The following is a 14,744-nucleotide window of genomic DNA, read 5'->3' as shown; positions in this document are numbered from 1 at the left end:
TGGTGAAGCAGCACTTTCTTTTTCTTCAAATGCGACCGTATTGCGGCGATTTCGTCCTTCAAACCGTCGAATAACGCTATGTAATAGTCGCTGTTGATGATGGTACTTCCTTTTTGAAAATTATTCCATGCGCATCCTAAACTACAGACTCCATCACCTTGCCAGCCGACTGTTGCGTTTTCCGACGCTTCGGAGCTTTCATCGTGTGCAGTCCATTCGGATGTGAATGGAACCATGTTTCATCCATTGTCACATATCATCGCAAAAACTCGGGTTTATTATGCTTGATTATCTTCAAACACTGCTCCGAATCATCAACTCGTCGTTGTTTTTGGTGAAAAGTGAGCTCGCGAGGTACCCACTTTGCACAGAGCTTTCTCATACCCAAATATTCGTGAATGATATGATGTACACGTTAACTGGATATCTTAGAGTTAATTAGATGTTTATTTCACAGTTATTAATCGTTAAATAATATTACTATGTTGAAAATTTTTAATTAAAAAAATCCTAAATACCTAAAATCAGTTTATACTTTAGACAATTTTGTAGATAAAAATCTATATTATTATATTACCCCATCTAAATTCTGAATTTTACATTAACCAAGCTAATTGAATGTAATTAGTTATCCAACACAAAAGTGCTCTATTATACGGTATCATATCACTGTATATATATACATCAAAATACAATTTTGTAAACGACATACAAGAAACTAACTTATAAAGTAAACACTGTTAATGAGAATGAAAGTATGTGAGACAGCTCAAACTGTAGGCTGACGCATCTCAACAGAGTGGGTACATCATTTTACATAAACATTTGGATATGAAAAAGCTATTTGATGAAACATGGATATGACAAGACACCAGAGACCAAGGAACAATCAAAGCACTGGGTTTCTCAGGGGAAACCTGCATCACAGAAGACCAAGTTGTGTCAGTCAGCCGGCCAATTTTTTGGAATGCACGCGATGCCCTTCATATCGATTTTGGAAAGGGCAAAACGATCATGGGTTATTATTAATCACAGCTATTGGTATATTTGAAGCAAAAACTATCATTTGGAAAGAGAAAGTGTTGTTCCATCAAGACAATGCACTGCTACCCTCTCCAGCATATTCTCCAGATTTAGCCCCCTGTGATTGCCACCCTTTTTGCGTTCATGACCAATGAATTTACTTTAAACTGCAAAAGAGACTTCAAATTAGACGATGAAAATATTAACTGCTGTTAAATAACATGATCTAGGAGGCTAATCATCCTGATCATCAAAACTTGATCAGCTGCAATTGTTTAACGACCTGTCTGACACGCCGGTTACGTCCAGAAAGTAAAATTAAGTTTTCAATTAAGTAAGAAAAATCAGCAACCATTGTTCATTCAGTGACTGCTCCATTTTTGTCAACCCTAAACTATCAGATGCGAAACTTTTTTTGTTAGCGAGACTGTAACATATGTGTAAATATTAGGACATCATTTATAGATCACAGTGTATCACGTATGTCACACTACAAATGTTACTAGCATGCAATATGAAATTTTACGAGTTGAAATTGGACGTCAGCTATATTATGGATTGTTCCTGACAACAAAGCTCGAAATATATAAAGGCGTAACATAAATATGTCAACATCGAACGGTTATATTTTAAATTGACTTTACCAACTCAATACAATGGAAATTCTACCAATTTCCGGAAAAAAATTTCAAAAAAAAACAAACTTAGTTATTACATTACCAGATTTAAATAACAATTAACATAAATTGTTGCCTATAATTATAATATTTTGTTAGGCATATTTCGACATCCTTCCGGCACTATATGCAACTAAACATACACCTCATACCTATTTAATCACGTGTCAGTTTTGTGTCACAAATATGAATAATAGTGGTGTAAGAGCGAATATATTTTCATATCGCAAGTAAAATATAATGGCCTTGATATATTTCACGCTAAAATTACAAAAAGAGAGCAGAACTGACAACTGGAAAAACTGCAACAAAAAGGGCATTAAATTTAGCCCGTACGGAAGTTATCAAGCGCGTCGGCGAATCTCCCACTATTAAATGCTTTAACGCAGTTTTGTCGCTGTGCGGAAATGTAGCAAATTCATTAGCGCCCCATTTTCGCGGCTCACGTGCTTGTTTAGCTTTTCGAATAAAAGTACTGAGGAGGTTTTGTTTTTCCTCTTTGCGTTACTTTTCTCCCTTTTTCTCTTCCACATACGTACATTTGATTTGCTGTACATTGTCAAATTTACTTTAAATTAATAAAATTTGACATATGACATCAGTGAATTGTTTTGTATGTTTTTTTTCAGTTTTACTTTCTTTCAGTTGTTGCGTGACGCATACAATGGAATATATTTACTAAAATTTTTTTTTTTTCTTGTCTTAGAAAGTATTATGTTAATCAATCAATAAATCATATTTTTTCAAAACAAAATAATCTTGAACGACTAGACCTAATATAAACTTGATTTTTTTATTTTTATTTATCAAACTAGGATGGTAATAATAAACATTAACTGTAGGTGATATGTCATTTATATATTTTTAAAATTTGAGAATATACAAACAAAACCGGTAAAAAGCACATTTAAATAAAAATATATAACTTCTGGTCATCATAAAATCAAAGTATACGAAATATAAATACAGTAATATATAATATTATAATAGTAATCTAGCAATATTTTTTTTATTTAAAGATTTTAAGTTAATCAAAAATTTAATTCTTATGTTCGATCAACACCTATACCACTACTACTTTATATTTTATTTACACCTTTCAAAAACAGAACGCTATAAATTGTAATTAAACATGAATAGATTTTTGTGTTGTCTATGCATTGTGAGTTGCATATTATCAAATCCAATATATAATAATATCAAATAATTGATCATATGATAAATATATGTTAATCATCTATATCTTTCCAGATTGAAGAGAATCAAACAGAAGCTACGAAACTTCTTCTGGAACTGTTGATGAAAATAGTCAAGTATCCTAACAACTGGCAGAAGATTCATCAAATGCTGAGTAAGTTGTGATTAACAATATTTTGTTGGCAATATCACCTATTTTAATTAATGGATTACATATAACAATTAAAGAACTTTTACATATAACAGGTCAATTGAAAAGTCCCCGGCCTGCTATAGTAAAACACATTTTTTTTGGCAAATTTTTTTTTTATTCAACATAATTCCCTTCAAGGGTGATACACTGATTATAGAGACCCTCCAACTTTTCGATACTATTTTTGTAGTACGATTTGTCCTTTGCTTCAAAATAGGCCTCAGTTTCGGCGATCACCTCTTCATTCGACGAAAATTTCTTCACAGCGAGCATTCTTTTGAGATCTGAGAACAGGAAATAGACGGAGAATCTGGAGAACATGGTGAATGAGGAAGAAATTCAAAGCCCAATTCATGGATTTTTGCCATCGTTTTCAATGACCTGTCATACGGTGCATTGTCTTGGTGAAGCACCACTTTCTTTTTCTTCAAATGCAGCCGTTTTTCGGCGATTTTGTCCTTCAAACGGTCCAATAACGCTATGTAATAGTCGCTGTTGATGGTCCTTCCTTTTTCAAGGTAGTTAATAAAAATTATTCCATGCGCATCCAAAAATACAGACACCATAACCTTGCCAGCCGACTGTTGCGTTTTCCCACGCTTTGGAGCGGGTTCATCGTGCAGTCCACTCGGATGACTGTCGATTGGACTTCGGAGTGAAATGATGGAGCCATGTTTCATCCATTGTCACATATCGAGGCAAAAACTCGGGTTTATTACGCGTCATCATCTTCAAACACTGCTCCGAATCATCCATTTTATCCATTATCCATCATTATCATTTTTTTCCCAATAACATCATGTTAGACAAAAAGCAAAACACATTAGAACCAAAATAAAACAACTATACTGGTTAGTCGGCGGATACTCCCAACTTGATCTAAAATCAAAGAGGTTGTTTTATAAGACAATTATAAAGCCAATTTGGACCTATGGGGTTGTACTAAAATTCAAATGAACTAGTCATCCAACGCTGTCAAAACAAGGTTCTTCGATTGATTGGCAATACCTATTGCTACGTAACCAACGAAGAACTGCATAATAACCTGGAAATCAAATGGATTTGCGAAGTTGTCCAAGATTTCACCTTGAAACACAAACGAAGATTACTAAATCATACTAACGTGGAAGCAACACAACTGCTATACAGCGCGCAGGATGTCAGGAGATTGAAGCGAACCAAACCATACGAACTTATGTAAAGTGTATACCTTAAGTGTAAACTACAGCTATAAATTATTATAAGTTTATAATTGAGGAATAAATATTGATATATTTTCTCGCACTCGTCTTGCTTGTGAATTGATCCAGGTACAAATGAAAAGTAGTCATAAATTAATTTATAATTAAGTTTTACTAAGCGTATCTAATAAAGATGTTATAAAAAAACATTCACAATAACAAATGTTGCTTCACTCAAAATGCTATAATTTACAAACTAATGATCCGACAGCAGATCAATTTTATCAAAGAGAGATCAAATTTATGCACGCATCTTCTGAGGGTTAGGGCTAACTAAAAACATATGAATTTAATTCTAGTAGCGCCATCTATGTATCAGGCCGGGGACTTTTCAATTTACCTGTTACATGAACTTACACAGGACGTACTTCGGTATGAAAGAGACATTCAACTGTGTCAGGAAAGTGGAGTAAAAACTGTTTCTTTAGATTTGAACAAGAAATTTAGTAATGTCGAAATTTTCAAAATAGTTAAAAAAGAGTAAAAAACATTAATATTAATATATTCATGATAAATTAATGCCTTTCTATCATATAGATTTAGTCAACTTTATTATCTTATCTTATTACTTTTAAATCTGTATTTAAAAAGTGCACAAAAATAAAACTAGACCGATGACACACGCGCGGTATATCAGCAAATTTTCGATGATGCGATCCTCCATTATATTTAATTAACCTATCCAATTAACCCCAGTTAATCAAGCTGATAATGCAATACAACCAACAGTATCGGATCTCAGTAACCATCTAGTCAGCGTAAACTATGGATACAATAGCTCTTATCGAGTCTGAGTCTCTGAAAAACGGTATCGCGAACAGCAAGCACACCCGCAAACAATCAGAAGACTCCAATCAGTTAGAGGACACCGTAGCATCGACCGAGTGTTATCCTTGTTTAGCCAAGTTTCAATACATACTGAGCTCTTTGGGTGTACTGGTTGTTCTAGTTATCATGATGTACATGTTCATGAAAATGTTCAGGCCGTCTCCGCGGGAGTAAACACGGTAAGCCCGGATGTTTTATAACGTCGACCTTGGAATTGTTTATCCAAAAAAATCCACGGCCACTCCCGATTAAAACAATTCGACAAACGCAAATTGGAAAAAAGTAACATCCATTGTTTATACCCTTTATTTTGTAACCAAAATTGAATACGAAAGCACGGCGAAACAAATGAATAAATCTGCTTAAATTGGACGTGCGGGAAAATAATTTGGAATTGCAAAAAAGGACAAACCGTTCTCGACCACCGAATAATCTGAATCGATAAAAATGTTGTCATTGAAAAGATCATTATTTTAAATAAAGTTCCCCGTTAACGTAATCTTTTTAGCTATATATATATATAAATGTTTTATTTGACAAACTGTTTTTTTCACAATTACCAGATACATAACACGTTCTATTAAAAATCAATTAGTTTAAACTGGTGGTAATTAAATTGTCACGTTATTAATTTTTTTAAATCATTTTTAATATATATTTCAGAAAATCTAGACGACGATCTAATAAGCTCACAGCATATCTTAAATTATCATCGACATCTCGAAAAACAAAAGCCAAATCACAACACCGAATACAAACGAAGAATTAACGACCGCCAGAATCATATACCCCAACAAACCACCGGAGCACCAATGCATAAATGGCCGACGTTCGACACAAATGACGGAACCACCAGAGGCAGTATCGAGAACGGCTACACACAGAAATCGGTTACCGAAAAGCAAGCATATCAGAAGAACTTCGCATATCATAAAGTAACAGGTAATCTAGCAAGCAATTTTATTCATAATTCGCTTCTTACATTATTCCGAACGAATCGTTAAAATAATGCAGTTTCAGGTAAACCCGCACATCTGAAAAAGAACCCAATCGCTTACATAGCTGTTTCGGCGATATCTCCGAAACCCTCCGATTCCGAGGAAGATATTATGCTGGAGACCGAGCTGCATCGTTTGAAACCGTGGAGAAACAAAAGAACACCCCAAAAAGTTTAAATTCTTGCAGCCCGTTTGATGTGCGAAAGGCCAGGGCTGGAACCTTTGAAAATATCCCCGGCAGAGACTATTAAAGCCTGTGCGGTGTTTTATTCAAAATTGTGAATTCAAATTGTAACAACCATTGGATAAGAGTAGGCAATCTTAAAAGGAATGTTTTAAAATTAATACAATGTTAGATTTATTTAGTGATTCATGACATTTCATCATTATAAATGTTTTCGTATATAAAAAGTGTTTAAAAATGTATATACCAAATGTAGATATGGAAACCAGCCAAAAACTCTATCTACTTTAGAAAAGAAAAATGGTCAAAAACATGCAGAGAACATTATAATGTCCGAAAGTAAGATTTTTTAATATACCTGAAAATTTTAAAAATATATCATAACCATATTCATTTTAAAATGTATTAAAAAGAATTGACTGTATATTGTATGAAAGCTTCATTCATGTATAAAACAATATACAACAAAATTAGAAAAATGTATAAACCTTAATATTTAAATTTATTTTCAGTTAATTAGATATTCATTTAACAGTTACTAATCGTTAAATAGTATTACTATGTTAAAAATGTTTAATAAAAAAATTCTAGATACCTAAAATCAGTTTATACTTTAGACGCTGTTGTAGATAAAAATCTATATTTTTTAAAAGGAAATACCGAATAGTATTTTTGTAACACAAAACACTGTATAACCATATAAATTATAAAGGAGCCTGTGAAGAATTACTATGACTACAAAAAAAAATTAAACTTGGCAAGACTTGATTTCTCAGCTCTCAAACAACTGACATGTTGATTTAAGACAACTATTTTATTCATCTATCAACTTTTAAAAATTAATAATAGATATTTGTCACATTTACATGCATTTTATTAGCTGTAGTGTTTAAAATACACAATTGTACATTAGTTTTGTATAGTATTTTAAGTGGTATGAAAGAAAAATTCATTTGTAATTTAAAAATCCATCAAGAGGTGCTTCAAACTTCATATCTTAAAAAAATAATAATATCGATATAAAACTAGAATATATCACTCTAAATTCTGAATGTTACATCAACCAAATGGATTGAATGTAATTAGTTATCCAACACAGAAGTGCTCTATTATACGGTATCATATCACTGTATATACACATCAGAATACAATTTTATAAACGACATACAGGAAACTAACTTATAAAGTAAACACTGTTAATCGTTAAGATTGTGTAACAATTTAATGGAACACATATTTCCCATGATATATAATAGAATATAAAATGTTCGCATTTTTTGTAAAAGTTCTTTCTGGATATTAGCTTTAACCTGTAGGAAGTAGTATTGAAACGACATCTAATCTAACGAAGATTGTTTATAACCTTTTTGTAAATAAAGGATATTTCAATAGAATATACTTAGTATATATTTCACAACACTTGCCTTAATATCAGTAACCACACCATTGACACGACGAAAATGACACTAAGAATGATGACATGGATCGACTATAAATTTCTATGTATCAAATGCATCAATTTAATACTAAAAATTATTTTTTAAATTGTGACCCATTATTTTCAGAAAATACATATAAAGCTCCAAATTTATGAAAGTAAAGTAGCTGACCCGGCAGACATCGTACTGCCTCAATCGATAAATAAAAGACCTAATAATCCGTAATTAGTACAACAAATTCTTGGTATGAATGAATTTTTATTATTATTTTTGATTAATTACACATGACGTTTCGTACATAAAAAAGGAGTTTTCCTGAAATACTGGCTATTTAGAAGGTTTCAATTAGATATTTACAGACACACACAGTTATGATACAGTTTGTTCATCAATTTAAAGCTTTCTGATAAACTATATTTTTTGGTTTGTTTTGTGGTGCGTAAATAAACAAAGGTGACGGTTTTCCAACGCGCGAACGTGTATAATTGTCCACGTGCGAAACTCCAAGTTGATTACGCAAACTTCCAATGACTGGCCTTGAGATTTATTTATGGTCATCACAAAGGCCAGACGTACTGGAAATTGTAATTGTTTAAAATCCTATGGTAAATACGTTTGAATCATCGGGATACGCGGGATCAAGATCTCTCCTTTGTATTTTCCCTTTATGATTGTTGCCTCGATGATGTTATTTATCATCTTTTTCACAGCCAGTCTTGTTCCATTGTACAGTCGAGGTTAATTAATATTACGCAGCATGATGACAACTGATCCTACTATTAACTTCAAATTGTGAGGTGGTACCCAGGCAATTCCAATGAATTCAAAAACTCCGTAGGATAGTTGACTACGTTGTCCTAGTTCATAACGGTGTCGACTGATTTGAAGGAAACTGCCCCGGAAGAAAATTATGAGTGGTCGCATTGACATCCTCGACAATCTCGAATCTTCGACTTTTTTCCTCCTCATAATTTTCTAAATGGACTGCCAAATGGACTACTGTAGGGTGTCTTTCATGGATCGCAAATGAAAAGATACGCCAATGGTTTTGGAGAAGTAAATTGTAATTAATCAAAGTGAGAAAAATTCTCGCGCACTTAGCAGTAAAGCGTCACTATCACAAAAAATCAACAACAAAAAAGAGCATATAATTTGAAATGTCACTATCACAAAGGACCACCGAAGTTAAGAAAGGTCTCGGGCACGTAGATTGTCGGATTCGATCCTCGACATCAACGAAATAACAAAATTGTTGTTTTTATTTAATTTCAAGCATTTTCATATTTATTCACCTTTTAAACCTTCTCTGAACTTCCACAAATAATTCAAGACCAAAATTATCCAAATTGGTCCGGCCGTTCTCGAGTTTTAGCGAGACTAACGAACGATTCATTTTTATATATATGTAAATTAAATATGTACATGAATTATTGGCTTTAGGACTGGAGCAATAATTATAATAATTCTTTAAGCACTTGATAGGGAAAAATCCGTTAAAGGTATTTACATTACATGTAATTGTATATTTACAAAATCCCGTTCGAGTGTAGGACAGTGTATTTAGCAAAAACTGCGAGAATAAGTACGCCGATAAATAAACATCAACAATATGTGATATATGGACACACTTTCCAGCCAGCTTTTCTTGAACATAGCATGAACATTCTGTTGGAGTTTAGTTCAGCTTCAAGCTGAGGTTTTGGCTACTCCGCAAGGCTATTTTGAGATAATACATATTCAAACAGAAAACAGCGCTTTTTGAGATTTATAAACAGCAAAATAGTCAGGTTTTTAATTGTTGATCATGAAAAATGAGGATCCTCGGTTGAGTTGATCGTTCTGTCATTGACATGCACTTGTTCAAATGGCGTAATTAGGACACCTTCAGAATAAGAATTATATTATAGAACTGATAATAACCACCACATATATAGAACAAAATATATAAGGTACTCAATGATGGAATACTAGCATTTAAACCAAAATGATGGATAATAAAATACTAAAAGTTATCACCTCAATAATTTTATTAATGAATAAGCTCCTTTTTAACCAGAACATCTTATTTTATCTCGGTACAATCGTACACAATAATAATCAGCTTAATAATTTATATGATTACCCATAATTATAATTATTCTCTGGGAGGATAGCTCTGATACATCTGCCGGGACTGTGTTGTATATAAGGAAGCAGGCGCAGCTTGCTGATATTGGGTCTGGGTTCTCACCGGATATCCAGCAGTTATACTTCCTCCTGGAAAATAACGTGTCATAGATGTCAGTTGCAAAAAAAAAACAGGATTATTATACTTTCTTGAGAATCTAATAAGTATTAAGATATATGACTTAATTTTTACAGATTTTGATAAGACATTCCAAAATGTATGTAAGATTTGAAATTTGAGCACTGCAAGTGTCGATAACAAAAAATTAGTTTGACAGCTGCATAGAGTATACATAGAGGTCCAACCAATGCAGGTTCTGAGACCACTTTTTTAATGGTTCATTTGAATTTCCTTGCCAAAGCTTTGATTGGCCAGTTTCTCTAACCCGACTTTTTGTTTCTATGGTTTGTTTAGGACGCCATTTTTGTGCATCTGACATTGAGTACGACCAGCATTTTCAATTATAATCACTATTCCTTGATTATAATGTATCTTCATTCCCAAAAGTGTTGTGTATCCAATATATGTGCGGAAATAAAAAAAATCCAGGCGTCGTTTTCCTAGGAAGAAACAACCCAAGTTAGCTATATTAAGGATGTGTGACTCAGCATTGCTTTTACCTGGTACATGTACAGTTATTTATATAGAGTTATTCATATATATTGTTATTCATAGTAATACAACGGAAGAAAGTATGAAAATATTATCCACCCTTTAAAACCAAAATGTGTCCAAATTGGGCGGTGGCAAAATTACATTGAAGGGAAATGTGATTATACTATATGATAAGTTTTTGTTACCTTTTAAAAAGTTGCTTGTAAAGTGCCATCAATTAAAAACTTAATTATTTTAAGGAATTCATTTACTTGAAACAAATCTATATTGGTTAAGATGCTTATAATTAATATTTTGGCTTAAGGCTCCTTAACCGAGATAACATTTTCAACAAAGATATTACAATTTGTAGATCAACAAGATGAGCTTAATTTTATAGACAAGAGGTTGTTTTATTATATATATAATAAGGGCACAGTAGTAATTTTGACATATATCATACATTTTAATTTTTTGTCGTCGTTCTTTAAAGTATTACTTTTAAGTATGTTTTCTCCATTCTGAGGTATATCTTACAATTTAACAGTTTTAATGATCCGTTCCACAATTTTCACAATAACATTGTAAAATTAATTATAACTTGTCTCAATACATTTTTGCGTTGAACAAGCAAGTAAAATATACAAACATATACTTTTAGCCGTGCTGCTCTGCTTTCAGAATGAGGGAACAAATAGGTAGAAAATTTAAAACATATTATTTAAATTGATAGCACTAAAGAAATATGAAAAAGGAAGAAAGCACTATGATTATATTTGACAGGAAATATATTCAATTAGTTTGCAGCCTTTCTTACATTCACCTTTAATTATTTTTTAATTATTATTCATTATATACTTATATTTTAGCTTTATGATATTTTATAGTTGTTTATTTTATATAGAATTTTATTTGAATAATTTTTTTTTAATTACATTTGGGTTTTATTTCAAATTTAATTGATCAGTAGAATGTGACGTCCGATGTTGGTCACGTGATGCGTATGAAGTCCTCGACCAATGCTTTCCTATTAAAATATCTACTTTACAGGTGCCTGTAATGGTAATTTAAACTAACCAATGAAGTTCAGCGAAATTACGTTCTCAGCGCCTTCCTGCTGAGACCATGCAAAACAATTTTGAAATTATTTGTATTAAATAACACTCCATATATTATATACGGACAGCTGACAGCTTAGTTACCAGCTTAGTATAACATTGTATTTAATTCAATTCAGGGTTATGTTCTATATTTAAATACAATCTGGAAACGTTGCGAACTAAAATATAGTTTTTTAAAAACGTTTTGGTGAATGCACAACCTCCTGAAATAGTTAATACTGTTTGTATATTAAAGAACAGCCCCACAGGAGAATCTTCTTTAAGTAGATGTCCTTTATCACCGTTGATATACTGGACTGTCTATAATCTAACCGCCAACTTACCACCAAAAGACTGCGAAGAATATTTCTATTTTGAATATAATTCCAACTCGAGGAACAAAATTATAAAAATAAGCCACACATACACAGACACCATTTAATATTTGATTATGACATGGACTGATAATGGCGTAATATTTGATACGATTACCTTTTGCTGTAGCTTGGCCAGGATTGATCGTTAATCCCGTTCCTGGATGGATGACGTGACCGTGTTGGCTAGTTGCGGTCCTCAATGCTGCAACAGAATAATGCTCTGGCATTTTGTGATCCATTTGAAATGCTGCGGGGCGCTGACTCTCATATACAGGTCTGGCAGCTTCACGTGACAATGTTGGATAATATATTGAAATATCCTGAGGAGCTACCGGATAGAAAGCACTGGGTTGACTGGAATATTGGGGAGCCTCTAAAAATATATTATGTTAGCTTAAGTTTAAACTTATTAATGACATAAACAATGTGGTTTTGATTCAATAGGACAGTATATAAAAAAAACAGTTAAAATATTGGGCAGTATTATTGATATAAAATGTTTTAAAGATATTAAAATTGAAAATATATTTGAATCATAAAAACATTGCTTTGAAAAATTTAGGGGTATGACAATGGAAGAAATTGCACCAAAATAAAAAACAGTATTTAAATACCTATTATACCACTGAAATATTGGGCAGTGTTATGATAAAGCAATAGATGTGGTTATATTAGCCACCCATGTTTCAATTCAATCCTCTTTTTTTATTAACTTGAATAACATAAAAATGAATTCAGTATCTTATAGAAATATCATAGGTATTATAATAATAAATTAATGAATGAATGAACAAAACCGAAGCATTAACCAGTAATGAAAAGCAATGCAGGCAGTACAAATATGTTTAAACTCACTGTTCCATAACACTGCTCTCAAGTCATTACGTCTACCATCATCTTCTGCAAATAAAAATATATTACAAACCTTACTCATCATTCTCAAATAAATGCCATCATTCCATAAACTAAAAAAATACTCTAATATATTTATTACTACTATGAATCAATAAAAATTCCAAAGTCATAAGGAAGTACTTCCAGTATTTTCAAAAATATTTCACTAAATAAATTTAGGATATATTAACTAACAAAAATATGAAATAACTGTAATTACTTCCCAAAAATGTTCATTTTACTTGTTTGGTCAAATAAAAACATATCAATTAACATGCTTACTAATATTGGAATTCCAATTATGAAATGGCAATATTTGATTAACTTACTCTGCGGAGATCCCTGATAAGAACTACTTCCTACTGCAGGATTTTTGTAGGTATAACCTTGATGATACAAAGAAACAGGCACTTGAGCTGGAGGGCTAGGACTTCTAGGCCTTTTAATTGTTGTTTTATAAGGAGCTGCTGCTTGAGGAGGGGGAGGCTGTTGCTGAGAAATGGTTTGAATTCTTCCCGGAGGTTGTGACTGTTGTATATACAGAGCCTGCTGTTTTTGTGGAACATATCCAGCCATTAGTGTTGCAAATGGTAACATTTGATCACTATGAAAAAATAAGTGGTATAAACAATTTTATCCAAATTTAAAACTAATATAAACCAACTTAGTTTCCTTAACCAATTGTCTCCTCCGGTTATCATCTTCGTTTAAGACCTTTTTCAATTGCAAAAATAATTGGTGTTTTTCTTCCTTAAATACTTGCAATTTTGTCTCTAGCTGTGAGATTTGTTCACGTGTTTCACCAAGTGTCATAACATCTTGTTGCTCTCTTGCTTCTCTTTCTTTACGTAATCTATACAAAATATCTAGGTAAGTAGAGAGAGATAGCCATGCTGAAAAAATACCTCTCTTCTTCCACTTCAGCTTCACGTTCCTGCTTTTTTCTTGCTCTATCCCTCAATATGTATGCTTTAAGAACTTTCCACATTTGCTGATCTCTATCTGACCTTTCTGTACTCCCATCATTACACTTTCCATTGCTAGAATTACCTGTACCGTTTGCAGAATTGTCTTCAACTGCAGCTGGCATATTTAATTCTAAGATATATAATGTATTTTTTCACATTTAAAAGCTGTACTGTATCTTATGACTAGACACAGATTTAACTGAATAATTTTAGATGTACAAAAAGAATGAAACACAAAATCGTTCTAATTATAATCACACAAACATTAGAAACAAAAACAACTTAAAAATGGATAATACAACATTCTATTGTCAACGTCCAGACTAGGAATATCGCAAAATATCGATGGACAGATTTACGAATATTTGGACCTATATTTTTTTAAGTAATTTATTATCCCGATATTTTTATCAACCAAAATGTATCGATATTTTATCAAAAAATATAAGATAAAAAAAGATATATCGATATTTAAAAAATATCGATAAAAAGCAATATATATGTTTTTGTGTGGTTCGTAGAAGAAACATTAGAAAAAAGAAGAAATTTATTAGCTAAAATAGGGATGACGGACAGCAATAATTTCGATATTTCAAAAATTATACTATAAATTTTTTTGCAAAACCATAAATAATATCGATACTTTACAAAACATACATCGTTATTTTAAATAAAAATTAAATATATAGATACATCGACGCAAAAAAATATTGATACTACCCGAATATTTTAAAAAGCAGCAATATTTGCTATTTAAACCTTTAATTATAAGATTCTTCTCAATCAACCTTTATCAACTAATTAATTATCCCACCCTTTTTAAATAATATAATGATTTAATTTATCGCTAGAGGGGAATATTTT

General features: G+C 32.0%; 2 protein-coding genes and 1 long non-coding RNA gene across 6 annotated transcripts in view; 1 reads left to right on the top strand and 2 right to left on the bottom strand.

The window, feature by feature from the left end:
- Window positions 1-7,735, top strand: part of LOC143200523 (uncharacterized) — a 601,550-nt gene extending 593,815 nt beyond the window's left edge. The window contains exons 4-6 of one of the 2 annotated variants that reach the window (XM_076410963.1): window positions 2,952-3,051; window positions 5,823-6,101; window positions 6,180-7,735. In XM_076410963.1, the coding sequence (XP_076267078.1) occupies window positions 2,952-3,051; window positions 5,823-6,101; window positions 6,180-6,334 (534 nt within the window). In that variant the 3' untranslated portion in view covers window positions 6,335-7,735. Of the gene's footprint in view, window positions 1-2,951; window positions 3,052-5,822; window positions 6,102-6,173 lie in introns of both variants that reach the window. The other variant, XM_076410962.1, reaches the window with a different exon arrangement.
- Window positions 7,736-9,789: 2,054 nt separating this feature from the next.
- Window positions 9,790-14,392, bottom strand: LOC143201366 (uncharacterized). Of its 3 annotated transcripts, none has more exons than XM_076412376.1 (6): window positions 13,818-14,392; window positions 13,577-13,765; window positions 13,242-13,516; window positions 12,874-12,918; window positions 12,134-12,391; window positions 9,790-10,036 (listed from the first exon to the last, which is right to left on the bottom strand). In XM_076412376.1, the coding sequence occupies exons 1-6, from the start codon at window positions 14,000-14,002 to the stop codon at window positions 9,915-9,917; spliced, it is 1,074 nt and encodes a 357-aa protein (XP_076268491.1). In that variant the 5' UTR covers window positions 14,003-14,392; the 3' UTR covers window positions 9,790-9,914. The 3 variants fall into 3 exon arrangements, with proteins under 3 accessions (XP_076268491.1, XP_076268492.1, XP_076268489.1); XM_076412374.1 differs by lacking the exon at window positions 9,790-10,036 and adding an exon at window positions 10,211-10,507; XM_076412377.1 differs by lacking the exons at window positions 9,790-10,036; window positions 12,874-12,918 and adding an exon at window positions 10,209-10,507.
- On the bottom strand, window positions 11,462-11,757 carry LOC143201367 (uncharacterized). Its single transcript, XR_013006938.1, has 2 exons — window positions 11,619-11,757; window positions 11,462-11,568 (listed from the first exon to the last, which is right to left on the bottom strand). It is a non-coding gene; the product is annotated as an uncharacterized LOC143201367 (long non-coding RNA).
- Window positions 14,393-14,744: the final 352 nt, after the last annotated feature.

This window comes from Rhynchophorus ferrugineus, unplaced genomic scaffold, assembly GCF_030347505.1.
Source record: "Rhynchophorus ferrugineus isolate W39M unplaced genomic scaffold, kcgeb_rfMv2 rfM8, whole genome shotgun sequence".
Lineage (NCBI taxonomy): Eukaryota > Metazoa > Arthropoda > Insecta > Coleoptera > Curculionidae > Rhynchophorus > Rhynchophorus ferrugineus.
This window is presented reverse-complemented; position numbering and strand designations above follow the sequence as displayed.

Bases quoted from the DNA above. Each gene is read 5' to 3' on its own strand.
- LOC143201366 (XM_076412374.1), bottom strand. From the start codon at position 14,002: ATGCCAGCTGCAGTTGAAGACAATTCTGCAAACGGTACAGGTAATTCT. The intron at 12,392-12,873 runs GTGAGTTTAAAC...ATATATTTTTAG, and splicing joins GAGAGCAGTGTTATGGAACA to AGGCTCCCCAATATTCCAGT. The intron at 10,508-12,133 runs GTAATCGTATCA...GTTTCTTCCTAG, and splicing joins TGGCCAAGCTACAGCAAAAG to GAAAACGACGCCTGGATTTT.